The 14,426-nt window shown below is 61.1% G+C and overlaps 2 protein-coding genes across 2 annotated transcripts in view; one reads left to right on the plus strand and one right to left on the minus strand.

Annotated features, from left to right (window-relative positions):
• PSMB7 (proteasome (prosome, macropain) subunit, beta type, 7) overlaps positions 1-3,872 on the plus strand; it is a 50,905-nt gene extending 47,033 nt beyond the window's left edge. Inside the window, exons 7-8 of the mRNA XM_004677353.2 lie at positions 1,720-1,871; positions 3,673-3,872. Of these exons, the coding sequence (XP_004677410.1) occupies positions 1,720-1,871; positions 3,673-3,784 (264 nt within the window). The 3' untranslated portion in view covers positions 3,785-3,872. The remainder of the gene's footprint in view (positions 1-1,719; positions 1,872-3,672) is intronic.
• A 933-nt stretch (positions 3,873-4,805) lies between these two features.
• NEK6 (NIMA-related kinase 6) overlaps positions 4,806-14,426 on the minus strand; it is a 54,029-nt gene continuing 44,408 nt past the window's right edge. The window contains exons 8-10 of the mRNA XM_012721212.1: positions 13,627-13,748; positions 8,255-8,368; positions 4,806-6,247 (exon numbers count right to left, since the gene is read on the minus strand). Coding sequence (XP_012576666.1) covers positions 6,137-6,247; positions 8,255-8,368; positions 13,627-13,748 — 347 coding nt within the window. The 3' untranslated portion in view covers positions 4,806-6,136. The remainder of the gene's footprint in view (positions 6,248-8,254; positions 8,369-13,626; positions 13,749-14,426) is intronic.

Raw genomic sequence — 14,426 nt, forward strand, 5'->3', positions numbered from 1 at the left:
CATCTTTGTTCCCAGAGATAATTTGAGTATTTTTAAATCTTCAGTTCTAGTGCTGCCAGCAGGATTTGTGACCCCCACTAGGTGCCGTTTGCTGGCCCCAGGCACCAGCAGCAGTGATAACAAAAGCAGTGGTAACAGCGCAGTGGGGGCGAACCAGTGAAGCTGAGGGCACGGAAAGGCAGAGGTGGAAGGCCAGGTCAGGGCTGAGAGGGGCCTCGGAGGGGTGCACTCCTGGCAGGATGGAGTGAGGTTGCAGGTGGAGTCGGGCAGGGTGGCTGTCTGGGCACAGCAGCAGCCATCTTAAAGCTCCTGGTCCCAGACGTGGGGATGCCTGAAGGGAACTTCTGAGTAGAGGGTCCTGTTGAATGTGTTCTCACAGGGCTGCACATTACAAGAGAATAACCAGCATAAATGCCACTTAGCAAGTGGGAAAGCCTGGGGTAAACACTGGAATCCCCCCCAGCTTCCTGCTCTGGGTTGCTGGGGCTCCCACTTCTGGCTCTGCGTCTGTAGAGGGCGCCCATGTCCCTGGAATCCCCTCCTGGCTTAGGCGGCCCGGAGCAGGAGCCTCCCAGGGCCAAGCAGCAGACCTGTCCCCCGAGGGGCTCGGGCTGGCGCTTGGGGGTGGGGGGTGGTGGTGGTGGGGGTCCTGAAAAGGTGTTACTTGGTTGATTCTTTAATTCAGGTGTATGTTTGTGTTCATGCATGGGTGCAGCAGAGACGTAGATTAGAGACGGGTTCAAGATGGTTTGTTTTTGCCCTTGTTAATTGGGGGCGTGACTTGGTGTTCCTCAGTCCTGCCCTTAGCCCTCCCCACGCAGTGTTCCCCCGGCGCCGCCTCCGTGATCCCCGCGCCGTCAGCAGACCGTTGAACTGACTGTGCCCCTGGACTCGGGGCTGCTCAGACTGGCCCTGCAGCCCGCTCCCCCTTGCTCCCTCCTCCCTCCGTGGCAGCCCAGCCCAGGGGCAGCATGTGCCAGGCGCTCTCGGACAGACATTAGTCAGTCCAGGTTTCACCGACATTAGGGAGTCCGCTTGCTTCTTAAACAAGTAGAAAAGAGCGTGATTCAAAGAAAGAATCGTCTCGATGAGCCTGTAGGCGTAAGGGCGGGCGGCCACGCGCTCTCGGCGAGAGGTCCCTCCCTGGCTCAGTCAGCATTTTCTTTAGAACCACTGTGTGTTCGGTGCTGGTTTTCCCTCCGTGATAGCAGGAAGGAGGTTCCAACCCTTGTTGGATGTTCTTAGTCAGACGTTAGCTGTGGGCCACATGCAGCCCACAGCCCACTGGCCGTTGAGTTTCATTGGTGCACGGCCCAGCCCTGTGCCGCGGCACTGTCTGCGGCTGTTTCACACTCCGTAGTTGTGACAAGGGTTATGCATGCACACAGCTTAAAGGGTTCACTGCGTAACCCTTCCTGAGAAGTTCAGTGACCCAGTTTTATATGTAAACTGTGGTCCTGGTCCTCAGGTGTGGCGGCTGGCGCGAAGCAGCATGTTGCAGGGGTGGGGGGACACGCAACTAAAAGGTGTGAAAACCTGGTCCCCCACTTAGCAGCTGGGAAACTTCGGGCAAATCAAGGAGATACTTTGAGGCCTTTATCGATGAAAAGGGGGTGGAAAAGAACGCTGGCCCTCACAGGTGGTTTTCCTGCGGCTCGTGGGCGTGCTTGAGGCCCCCGGCTCGGCAGTGGGCGTGATTGTGGCCATTCTTTTTCTCAGGAGGAGGAAGCCAAGCAGCTGGTGAGCGACGCCATCGCAGCTGGCATCTTCAACGACCTGGGGTCTGGAAGTAACATCGACCTCTGTGTCATCAGTAAGGCCAAGCTGGACTTTCTCCGTCCATACTCCGTGCCCAACAAGAAGGGCACCAGGTGAGTGGAGACGGCCTTCCTCATGTCCCTGGCTTCCTTGGCACCCGTGGTAGCTCCCTGGCGCCCGGGCAGGGTTTGCTTAATTCCTTCCCATGGTCAGTCTCCCCGCCTGCCTCACACACCAGACCTCTAGGTCAGCCTCTGCTGTCCGGTGCGGGCGGCTGTCGGGTGTAGAAAGTGCCTTGTAAAATGCTGATGGGGTGGCGTGGGGACGAGCGCGCTGGGCCGGGCGCTGAGAGGGAGGCTTGAATTGCCTGCTGTCCTTCCTCTGGTCTCTGAAGAGAACCGTGAACTCCACGAGAAGGTGCATTTTCCAGACGCGCCTCAGGTTACAGCCTCTGGCCACTGTTCTCCAGAGGTCAGCCGTGGACCTCACCCCACGCTCTGCCCCGGAGCCAGCCATGGTTCTGCCGAGCGGCACCAAGTGTCTGGCGTGGCGTGGGGACGAGGCCCTCGGGGCTGGGGAGAACTGGCTGCTTTCCTACTCAGGGCAGCCGTCGGCTGAGCTGCTGCTGCTGCTGTGGCGCTTGCCCCGCCGCGGCTCTGCCTCTGCTCCCAGCCCATTCGTCTGACCTGAAACTGCCACTTCCCACCCAGCCCCAGCTGGCTAACGGCTAGCACCTCTGGAATGCTTGCTTGGCACCCGCTCCATGTGCACGAATTCCAGAGCCAGAAACTCACGGGAGAGTCGGAATACTGACCCACGGGTGTCAGCTGCAGTGGGTACTCAGCACTGCGGAAACTCGGGGTGTTCTTGCCAGGGTAGGTGCTCCCAGCTGCAGAGCACGTGGCTTGGGGATGGGGAGTGTTTGCCGGAGTGGTGACTCGGGGCTGTTACCTCTCCCTTGACTTTGAAATGATAGCGCAGGACTAGGTGATCACTTGGGTCCTGTAAGTCCCTGGGCCTTTTGAGTCAGGGAAGCACCTGTCAGGCCTGGAGATGTGGGGGATGCAGCTCCGATGAGCTCCCTGAAAGTGGGAGCCAAGTACTCCTGCATGGCCTGCTTCTCTCGTTATTTGTAAGATGCGGCATAACTTGAGCCCGTCTAAGCTGAAAGCTTGATGGGGGTGAGGAGGTGGTTACGCTCTGTGTAGAGCGTACAGTGTCCCAGGTGAGGATTCTGGACACCACGCTGAGCCCTGGGAAGTGGGGTTTGTAGCTCGCAGGAAGCCGTGCTCTGCACAGTCCGTGTCCAGAGAGCATGGCCACAGCTCTCAGCCTCCGTGGGCCCTGAGCCTGTCTGTGGAGTCTAAACACGCAGAACAGAAGTTAATTGTAACAACTTGTTGTGGCGTGTGAAAGGTGTGGGCCAGCTGGCCTTGCAGCAGTGTCCACGCACTGAATCTTCTGCCAGTGACTGATGGGGGCCCTGCCTGCATGAGGGGCCTTTTCCAGTGGACAGTCAAGGTGGGGCAGAGCCTGGACAGGTGTGTCGCATGCCTGGCCCCTGTATGGCCCTGACCTTGACTCTCCTGTTGGCTCCTTGGCTCTCAGTCCACTGCAGCCATTTTGCGAGCGTCTGTGGCTTAAGGTGGAAGCCCACCCGATGTGCCCCTGAAGCCAGGCGCCAGCACCCCACAGTGAAGAGGCCAAAGGTGGAGGGACACCACCGGTGTTTCCTGGCATCTGTGGGGTGGCCGTGTCCCAGGTGTCCCTGGCCCTAACGTGCACTGTGCCTGCCGGGTACCTGTCTGTGTCCCGAGAGGGGACACCTTGGCTGTCAAGCCCCCCATGGCGGCAGGGCTGGGAACGGGGAGGGCCAGGGTTCCCTGACGGGCCTAACCGCGTGTCTTTCTCTAGGTTTGGCCGGTACAGGTGTGAGAAAGGGACCACTGCCACCCTCACCGAGAAGGTCACTCCCCTGGAGATCGAGGTGCTAGAAGAGACAGTCCAAACCATGGACACGTCCTGAGGGCGCGGTGAGGGCGGCTGCTCCTGAAGGCACACAGGTCTTGGGGGCTCCCGTATCTGCTGAGACTCAATAAAAAACGTAAACCAGACTGAGTGGCTGATCTCGGGCCCTGCGGGTTTCTGGACACTGAGCCTGTGTCCCTGGCCTCCTGGTCAAGAAGTGATCCCTCCCCACCTGTAGCCGCCTTCGGGTGGGGGTGCATGAGCACAGCCCCCTGAAAGCAGACAGCCGTCTGTTGCAGGAAGCCAGGTGGGTCTGAGTTTTCAGAGGCGCACTCTGCCCCTCTCCTTGCTCAGGCGGTGCAGGCGTGGCCCTGTTTCGGCTGCTGGGCAGCCCCGACCTCGGCAGCCAAGTAGGACAGGTGAGACGGCCCCATCGCGGCTGCCCGAGCACAGCTCCCTCCAACCCCAGGGCAGGGCAGCTGAGCGGGCAGTTTGCTCTGGGCTCCTCGCAGCCCTTGAACTCCACTTGGGCCAGCTTCGTTGAGCCCCAGGAGTGCTTGGGACTTGCTTAACTTTTGAAACAACTTGGACGTGACCGTGTCACGAGCACTCAAGCCTGGCGTGTGGTTGAAATCCTATGTGCTGGCAGGCAGAACTCGTGCAGTGTTAGGTGAGGTATGTGGAGAGCTGGCCCGCTGATCCTGCCCAGGGAGGCGCGACCACAGTGGAGGCCCCGGGAGCGGGACACCTGCAAACAGTCTGTCTGGGACCAACCAAGAGACAGTCACCCCCTGGGGAGACACTGGGGCTGGGGGGCTAGGAGAGCAGGCTCAGCACCCCATCTTAAGAATGGGCCAGCTGCCCTTCTTACGCTGGCCAGGAGCCGGGCAGGGAGAACAATGGAATTATTTAGGCAGCAACTTGGCGGATGATTATCAAAATTATCTGGGGAGCTTAAGAAAATTCCAGGATTACTCAGAATGTCTGGGGCCTGAGAAAAATTTTTAAGGCGCCTCAAGAAATGGTGCTGCCATGTGAATGTTTTAAAACCGTCCATGAATCATAGCCACTCATTGGAGTAACCCTCTGACCCCACTTTATTTAAACATGGAGAACAAGTACAAAGCAAAGGTTGCATCTGAAGAAAATCTCAAACCCAACAGTGTTACAGTAGAACCAAGATCACAGGTGGAAACAGCAGGGCCCAGCCTGAGTCCTTTACCCCCAGAGCAGATGCCAGCGCCCCTGACGGGGACACCCATGGAGCAGGCGGGAGCCAGCCTGAGGCTGAATGTCACCAAGTCAGTGAGACAGCTTAGACCACTGGAGGATTAACTTGAGTATAAAAAAAAAAAAACTCCAACTATTCCTTCAGAGCTTGAGTTTTCCTTGAAGTTCACATTTATAAGTTAGCTTTCACAGTTAATCCTACTTGGGAACAAGCAATACATGAGCACATTTCTGGTTCTCTACACATAGTACAGTTGTGTTGACTAAAGTGGTCCACAGACTGCAGATGTGAGGGGTGCGTGGCTACCATTTTTGGGTCACCTACCACGTATGAGATAACTTGGGTATTTTATTCAAATTCTGTCAGCAACCCTGAAGGTAGATACTAGATGAGGAAACTAAGACTAGGAAAGGCTAAGAGACTAGCCCCGGGTCACACCAGGAGTTGCTGAACCAGAATTTGTGGCGAGAACTACCCGAGGGCAAAGTCCTGAAATTTTTTTTGTATCCCACGCTGCCTTCCCTCCCAAGAAAGGCTTAACACTGATGGGAGATGAACTGCCAGCTCCCACACGGGGGAGCCTGGTGGGTGTCTGGGTTGGGAGGGGGCTGAGCCAGCGACACGGAAAAGGCGGCTTTCCAGTTCTGCGCCTCCCTCGCAGAAGCTTTTATGTCAGAAGCTGATCCTCATCGTCCTTCATCAAGTTACACATGTAGATAAAAATAGTAGGACAATCTCCGCTGTACTTTAAAAAATAAGTTCCATGTTATCGTTATACAACAGAGTAAAGTGAAGCGCACAGCTTGAAGGTCTGAGAAGATTCTAAGAGCTAAACTGCTGCTAACCGTTTGCAGAGGCTCGCCACAAACTGGTCTCCTGCAAGTCTGTTAGTAGAAGCCTTTGCCCACTGAAGGGATTCTCCAAAAGATTCACATTGCAATCCAGAAACGAGGGTTGGGAGGGTGGGGGCGGGTGGGGACACGGGGCTCCTGGGCCACCCCTGCTGAGACTGTCCCGACAACTGAAAGAAAGGACAAGCCAGTAACTGGCCAGCGGAGTGGGCCCCCTCCCCCAGGCATTCTGCATTCCTCATCCGCTGTGATGCCCCCACCCCTCTGGTCTCTTGATCTAGGCTACCGGGTGGCCACTTGGGAGAAGACACTAAAGCTCGAGCAGCCCTCAGGTGCCCGAATTCCACACATGCATCTGCTTGGCGACCTGGTGCACGTAGCCGATGTCGGGTCTCTGGTCCGGGTCTGGGTAGATGCACATACTGACCAGTTCCCGCAGCTGCAGAGGAGAGAAAGGTTTGGGGTCTTGAAGCAGCCTGGAGGAGGCCGGCCCAGCACTTCCCTGCACGAGCTCAGCGTACCCCCACAGCCACTGGAAGATGAGGGGGTTCGGCCAGCCTGGGCCCATCTGCTCCCAAAGACTCTACCTCGAGGCCCCGAGAGTCATCGCCTGCAAGTAACTCTGAACTTTCAACTGCCTACACTACTGGGCGTATGCGAGCGAGTATGTCTGCTGTCAGTCAGCAGATGCCTAGACCAGAGGACTGCACTGAGGCAAGGGCTTATTGATCATAATAAATGCATTAACATGCAGCAGGACTGCAGCCTGCCCACCCCCTGGCCTCTTTATTGTGCTCCGAAAGACGGAGCTTTTAATTATACAGACGCTCAAGGCAGCGCCAGCCTGGGGTGGGGGAGGGGCACCCTGGGCCTCTGATCACCTCCCTTCTGATAGCCAGAGTGCCAATTATTTTAATGGTAATTAAAATAATGACCTTAAAAAGCCCACATCTTAACTTGCATCACTGGGCTCACTGCAGGTTTTTTTTATTTAAATACCTGCTGCTGGGACCTGGCAGGGTCAGGGTGGGTCAGAAGCCCCAGCGGGCACAGGGGAGGTCCTGCACTGGGGGCACAGGTGGCCCCTGCGGCCAAGTGCAGGGAGGCTGGGGAGGCTGGGGGGTCACGTGGGGCCCCAGGGCTCCTATACGCTGTCGGGGTTCAGGTGGAGGGGCCAAGCTCGGCTTCCTGCTATAAGCATCCTCTCCGACCAGCACGGCCCTACAGTGTCCACTGTCCAGCCACCGGGGAGCTGGGTAGGGGCAGCTGAGCTTGCAACAGATGCCCAGAGCTCCCGGCTCCTTACAGCGCAGGGAAAGGTGGGTGTTGATGGCAGCTTAGAGGGGAAACGTGAGCATGACGATGTCACATGATCAAAAGCCAGGAGGGGTAGGGAGGATCAAACCCAGAGATGGAAGTTTGCAGACGCAGAGGTGAGGTCAGAAAGGATTATCTGTCTTTATAAAAAACTGGCACAACCTGACCGCAAAGCGCTGGAATGTTACACATGAACGAAGCCCCCCAAAGAGCACTACACAGGGTGCCCCTTGTCCTGGCAGGACACCGCTCGTAGCCTACCGTTGCCTGCCTGCATCTGTACCAGCATCTTTCCTACTGAGCCGCCCTCGCGATGTTGCAGCCTTTGCCCACTTCTCGTCTGCACTTTTTCCTTATAAAATCGCCATGTGCTGCTGATGGGGGACCCTGCTGCTGAGATCTCGCTCAGAACCCCCCACATGGAGCGCCAGCATCTGTGGCGGGCCTTGACCACAGTGAGTCAAGCAGCCGATGCGGCTGGCAGTTAAGTGCAGCTTGAGAATTGTTCAGAAACGGAAAAGGCGAATAAGAGGTGATGTCATTAATGGGCAAGGTGCGCCGAGGACTCCGGCACCCAACGCCCCAGACGCAGCTCGGAAACGCTGCCGGTGGTGGGTGAGCGCCAGGCACGTGCGGGCCCTGGGAGCGGCCTCGCTAGCTGGGGGGGGACAGCCTGGGCTGGGGGTCGACGTGGCCTCAGTCATGTGAGCTTTGTGTCCCTGAGGCAGAGACCACGTTCCCTTGCAGACATGGGAAACTGGCACAGCGAGGTGATGTCCTCCCAGGCGCCCGGCTCTGCCAGCTTCAGTGCGGGCGGGGAAGCGGCCCAGGGAGCTCTCCACCGGCAGCACCGGAGCTCTGACTGGACAGCGAGAACAGCTGATGCCTGGTCAGGTGACCTGGGGTGAAATGTTACTGGGGGGCAGGGCCAGGCGGTGTCTCACAGGAGCTGCCTCAGCCCTTACACTGACCGTGGGCGCTGGCTCACCGCGTACCATGGATGAGGGACCGGCCTCAGGACAGCTCAGGGACCCCACGAGCCCCGTGAAGGGGCCCCGCCCATGGCCACGCTGTGCTGTGTCCACCAGCATCCAGACTGGCAGGCCTGGGCCCGTGGCAGCCAACTCACCTTCTCGGAGTAATGCTCCCCGGGCAGGGGCGGGTAGTCGCACTGCTCGATCTTCTGGCACAGGGAGAAGAGGTTCATTTTGTCACCGTAGAAGGGGCTCTGGAGAGCGGCCATCTGCAGAGGGGGTGAGAGGTGAGTTTGCAGCTGGAGGCCGGGCAGAGGGACACTCAAGATGGGGCGAGTCCTCCGGCCCTCCCAGCAGCATGTCCCCAGACCCCGAGGGAGCCGGAGTTCAAAACAAAGTGGCAGTTTCTGGCCCTCCCTGGTGGCACAACAGGTTAGAGCGCGGCACTGAAGCTGTCCTGCAGCCGCTGCAGCACGAGTTCGATCCCGGCCAGGGAGGGACCCACAGGGCGCAGCAGACCTCGCCTGACCCGCCCACCGCAGTGTATCTCAGTATATCCGTCTGTTCTGCTGCTCACTGTCTCATGAATCCTCCCAGTTCTTGTATGCAAAAGTAAATGATTTTTTAAAAAGTGTTAGTTTCAACGCGATCCTTGTCATAGAAGCAGGAGTGGATGGGGTGTCAGTGACGACTTCGAAGGCAGCATGGGGGGGGTGGGCGTGGGCCCCAGGGGCAGGCACAGACCCCAGCGGCTTCCCTGGCACCCCCCGCCCCTCCCCCATATTCCACAGGCAGTTCCAGCTGGAGGATGGCAGGAAGCTGGGGGGTGGGGGGAGGGGCATTTCGTGTTTGGCTTTGTGTCTCACGGACCTTGCCAGTCCCTCACTGCAGGGGATGGGCACTTGCCCCATCCCGGGGCCCAGGACCCCCACTTCAGGGGTGTGCTAGGGGAGCACTCTGGCTGCGTGTCCAGCCTTTGGCCCCTGCTCTTCCGTAAGATGGGAGACCCCTGCAGGCCGGCGTGGGGCCTGGCGAGCCAGGAGGCCATTTCCCCTGAGGCCAGGGCACCCACCCAGCTGCCCCTGTATGCCCCTCCCCCCCCAAAGGTGGGCCCGCTCCTGGGGCACCACCAGGCAGGAGCTAGGGAACTGCGGTGGTGGCCCCAGGGGGTCGTCTCCCAAATGGGGGATGAATGGGCCTCCCCCTCCTGGAGATCGCCCAGACTCCCTACCCCAGCGTTCAGGGAGGGGTTCAGGGTGTCTTTACAGGAGGTATGGGGGTGTGTGGGGAGTTGGGGGCTGATCCGCAGCCTCATCTGCTGCTTAATCCACAATGGGATTCAACTGCTGCTTGTCACCGTGCCGCCCGCCGCCCGCCCTCCTGCCCACCGAGCTGCAGGCCCCGTCTGCCTGTCGGCTGGGTCCGGGCGCCTTTGAGGAGCATGGCCGCCCGGACCACCCCCCGCCAGAGGCTCCTGGGCAGCCAGCCGCGGGGGCCCCAGTGTCCCAGGTTTGCATGTGCGGCAGCTCATCAGCTTGTCTCCTGGGTGCCCGTCTTCTGTTCACCCCCATGGATGGTTTTGGGGGACCACACGGGCAGGGCCTGAGCCCCTCAGAAGCATCCAGGCAGGCTTCAGAATTTGGTCTTTCAGATGGTCTTTGGGGGGACGGCAGGGTGTGGCCTGGAGACCGGGGCTTTCCCTGACCCAGATGCAGGTGTCCGCCCAGGGCGGGGCCTCGGGGCTCAGGTGCCAGAGAGCTTCCGGTCTCCCCTGAGGCCAGGTCAGCCCCACTGAGGAGGGCTGGGAAGGGCCCAGTTGGGCTGGACACCTGCCCTAGCAGGTGGGCTGCGGCGGGTGGTTGTGGCACGCGGGGATGGTCCTGGCACATGTGGCGGGGGGAGGGTGGTTCTGGCACGTGGGGGGAGGCCGGGCCATCGAGGACCTGTCAGCAGGGCCAGAGCCGGCTTGACCACCAGTGTGCGGAGCGGCCTGGAGCCACACAAACCCCATCGTTAAATGACAGCCTCGTGCCCAGGCTAATGGAGGCGTCTAAAGGACACCTGCTGGCACAGCGGCGGACGGCGGGGACACCCAGGTGGTCACTGGGGCAGCTCGGTGCCCTCCTAAGTCATGGTTGGTGGATTCAGGCGGGTTTTCCAGGAAAGCTGCTCTGTTCGGAGTGAGTGGACAGGATGTTTGAATAGTGGCCCTGCTAATGCTGGCTTCCGTGTGTCGAGCCCTGGAGAGGAGCCGGTTGGCCCTTGGAACACGCCAGTCTCATCCGACCCCACAGCCAGAGCTGTGCCGGGCGCCAAAGGCCCCGGAACCTGGTGGCAGACAGGCCCCGAACCCACCACACCCTTCGCCCTCTCCCGCTCCGGGGCACCCACCCACCTGGCTCAGGACGGCTTTCTGAGCAGGTGGGCAGCAGCCACGGAGGAGCCTCCCGGCCTGCCCTGCGCGGCCCTGCCCACTTGCTGCTGGCTCCACCCCCAGCTGCAGGTCCTCGGGGTGTCCTCGGGCTCCCCTCCCGCTGCCTGCCCCCACCCCCAGGGCACCGCTTGTGGTGGGCCTCAGGCTGCTGGAGAGGCTGGGAGTAGAACAGTTACCCCAAGGGTAAGTTCTCCCCATGGGGGGCTACAGCCTCAGGCACGGGGCTCTTCCCCCTCCTATCAGGGTGCCATGCGCTGGGGGCAGTCCGAGGGCCGGGCTAGTGCGCGATCTGAGCTGTCCAGGGGAGAAGGGGCAGCTGACTTCAGAAGGGACAGCCGCCGCCTCTGACCTCCGCAGGGGCCTCTGGCACCCATGGCGTCACCCAGTGCCTCCCAAGCACCTGCTGGGGTGCAGGGCAAACCCAGGGCACACCACCCAGCCATGGCCTGCGGCGTCTCCCCAGGACTGGGGGCATCCGGCCATTCTGCTCTCTGGCCCAAGCCAGAATTCCAGAGTGGGAGTCGGACCAGGCTCAGCTGACCCCTGGTCTGTCCGCCTGCTCTCCTGCCCCGCTGGCCTGAGGCTGCTGTGGCAGGCCCCTCCTTGCTCAGAGCTGAGTTCCCATGTAAATAAATAAATCCTGCAGCATGCCAGCAGCCTGCCGGCGCCTCCACAGTGCGTGCTGGGAAATGAAAACAAAGCCCCAGGCCTTCCCACACGGCCAAGCCTGGGCTGCTCGGCTGGGCCCGGGGCACCAGAGTGGCCCTCGCAGCCGGCCCTCCCCCACCCCGGGGCTCACGGCTCCTTCCCCGCCAGGGTCCTGGTCACGCCTATCCCAGGGCTGGGGGCAGGGAAGGCCCTGCTTTGGGTGGGGCCTGACTCTGGACGGTAGCTTTGAGGTCAGCCAGCACGCCGGGGCTGCGATTCCCTGGGAGTCTTTCCACCTGCTGAGCCTCCATCCCCTCCTAGTCAGCTGAGTCCAGCCTGGTGCCGTCCTCGTGACTCACCCCCACATGTAGGGCCCAGCTGCTCCCAGCAGTGGAGTGTGTCTGGCTTGTTTCCCCTGACCTCGACCTCTTTGAGGGGCCCACTGGACCCTAGCCCTGCGGGGCACGGCCGGGGCAGCGCTCTGAGGCAGCTCCCCACTAGCGCTGTGGATCAACATCGGCTTGTAGGTGACCTCAAGGAGGCCCTCCGTGGACATCCGGTGAAGGAGGTGTGCTGGGCTGCATAAATGGCCCCCAGAGGCACCCACATAGTGACCCTGGGGCTGGGGAGGCGTCACCTTGTACCAGGTGGGCTGGACAGGCGTGACTGAATTAGGGGTCCTCAGGTCGGGGTGACCAGGTGGGCCCCACGTACAGCCCTGTGTGTCCTTCTAAGGGGGCCAGGGGGTGTGTCAAAGGGCGACACAGGAAGGGGTCAGGAGCGAAGGTGCCTCTGCTGCCTTTCCATCTCCACTGGAAAGGCAGGGAAATGGCGCCCCCCAGGCCCTGCAGGCCCAGCTGGGCCGCTGGGAACCGGCCCAGCTTCAGCTTTCGTCCCCATGCAGGACTTGGCGCGGCGAGCTGACGCTGGACTTCTGGCTCCAGAGCCACAGAGAATGGCTGGGGGTTGCATGAAGTCATGGGCCCTGGGGGATTAGTTACAGCGGCCACAGAACGAATGCAGAGCTTGTGGGGTTTCCCGTGGGGGCGAGGGGAGGGGAGGGCTGCCCCGGGGCCCCGGCCACCCACTGAATCCTCAGTGGTGGGTGTGTGGTGGGTGTGTGGGTGCGGAGCCCCCTGTCGGGGCTTCAGCTTGGCGGACCCAGAGACACTGCGGGCCGTGGGCCGTGTCTGCGGGGGCGTTGCCCATGCTCAGATGCGGCTGCCCATCGCCACCCCATATGCTGGGAAAACACCCGTGTGCAGGCTGGCAGGGCTGGATGTGGCAGAGGCCTGCGGCAGCCTGGTACCCGCTGCCGTCACGTGCCGCGGCACCGGCCCACCCCACGGGCCTTGTCCCTGACTGGTGGGGCCCCCGGGTCAGCCCAGGGGCCGCTGCCCCAACGTCAGTGCCCCTGGGACTCAATCGCTTGATTTCATGCCTGCCCACTGCTACGACCTCCCTGGTGGGCTTACATGCAGCCAGCAAATAAATCAACTCAGCTGAGCTGTGCCCCATGCTGGGGGGGCCACTAATACTGGTGCTGGCTCGTCAGTCATGTGTTTCGGGGCCCAAGACCAGGACTCGGGGGGCTGCCTGAGTCAGAAGCTCCCGAGGTGGGCGCCACGGGCCATCCAGGCTGAATCTGCCTCCAGGAGCAGAGACAAAGGCTGGGCGGGGTCAGCAGCTTGGCACAGCGCAGGGAGCCGGCTGCCATCCTCCCGGCTGGCCCTGGGGAGGGCGCCTGCCTGTCAGCCCCTGGTTGCCTGTGTGTCTGTTTACATTTGGGGACCCTCAGGGCTCACAGACGCAGGATTCGGCTTACGGAAGCCCCTCTGCAGCATGGAAAATAAGGGCCAGCGTCCTCACAGGCAGGGGAATGGGCTCCTCACCGGCACAGGAGCTTCCCACCGGCCAGAGAGAAAAGGGAAACGTGCAGTGCAGGAGCCTCACGGCCGGAGGTGGGAGACAGGCCAGCTGGGTCGGCCGGCTGGAGGACAGGGTGGCCAGACTGGAGCCTGATGCAACAGCCCCACGCCGAGCGCCTTCCCTGGTGTGCCCCAAGTGGCGCTCTGGGTGTGCCCCCAGGTGACACTGGGTGTGCCCTTGGGTGACACTCTGGGCCACTGCTGTGCCCCACGTGACGCTCTGGGCCACTGGTGCACCCGGGGACATGCAGATGCTGTGGGCTCCTTTGGGGCTGAGCTGGGCCCCCCTCAGGTCCTTCTGACTAAGTCTGGGCCACACCAGGGGCTTCATTCTCCACCCAAATAGCCCCGCCATGCCCACGCGTGCACCCCACGGCGCCCGCCCGCCACGCTGTTTTGTTGGGGAAGGACAGGACCCCAATGTACGGAGGCTACAGGCAGACACCAGGCAGAGCTGGACCCCGCAGGGAGCCTGCCACGCGCACCCCGCAAATGCCGCGAGCTGGGCGACGCTCACCTCGTACAGCAAACAGCCCAGAGACCAGATGTCCGACTTGAAGTTATAGCCGTTCTCGTGGATGCGCTCGGGTGACATGTAGTACGGTGTCCCCACTGAAACACAGCACACAAGGGGTGGCGCTTATGCTCTGTGGGTGGCTGGGGCGTGTGGGCGGGGTGCAGGCGGGTGTGCGGGACTCTGAGCCGCCCCGTCCCCTTGTCTGTCAACGGGCTGGGCCGGCCTGGAGGCGTTGTGCTGGCAGAGGCCGGGGGCGGGGACCCGCTTGGCCTGAGGATCGGGTGGGGGGCCAGCCGCTGGGGGCTCATGTCCTCTAAAGTGACTGTCCAGCCTCTGGGAGATGCCCGCCAAGGCGCTCAACAGTGAAAAGAAAAAGACCACTCTAAGCCCCATCAAGCAGGTCACCTGTGCCGCTCGTCCGTGGGCCTCACAGTCCCCATTTTACGGATGGGGCAACGGAGGCCCAAACATGAACCGTGGCAGAGCTGAGGGTCCAGCCCAGACCTTCAGGCTCCAGAAGCCGGGGTACACTCGGCCGCTGCCCGGGACTGGCACTAAGCCCCCTGCACACGTCCAGATGAGGGTTGAGCGAGATTCCTCAGACAGGCAGACCCGACACTAATCCTAACAAATGGTTGATGAACTGGACTTTGTGCAAATTAGAAATGTTCACTTCAGGCCCTCCCTAGTGGCGCAGCAGGTTAGGACACAGCACCGCAAGCTGGCCACAGCCGCTTCAGTGCGAGTTCGATCCCTGCCTGCCCCGGAGCTGACCCACACGGCGCAGCAGACCTCTCCTG

The sequence above is a fragment of the Condylura cristata genome, unplaced genomic scaffold (genome assembly GCF_000260355.1).
Source record: "Condylura cristata isolate star-nosed mole 26May11 unplaced genomic scaffold, ConCri1.0 scaffold00006, whole genome shotgun sequence".
NCBI lineage: Eukaryota > Metazoa > Chordata > Mammalia > Eulipotyphla > Talpidae > Condylura > Condylura cristata.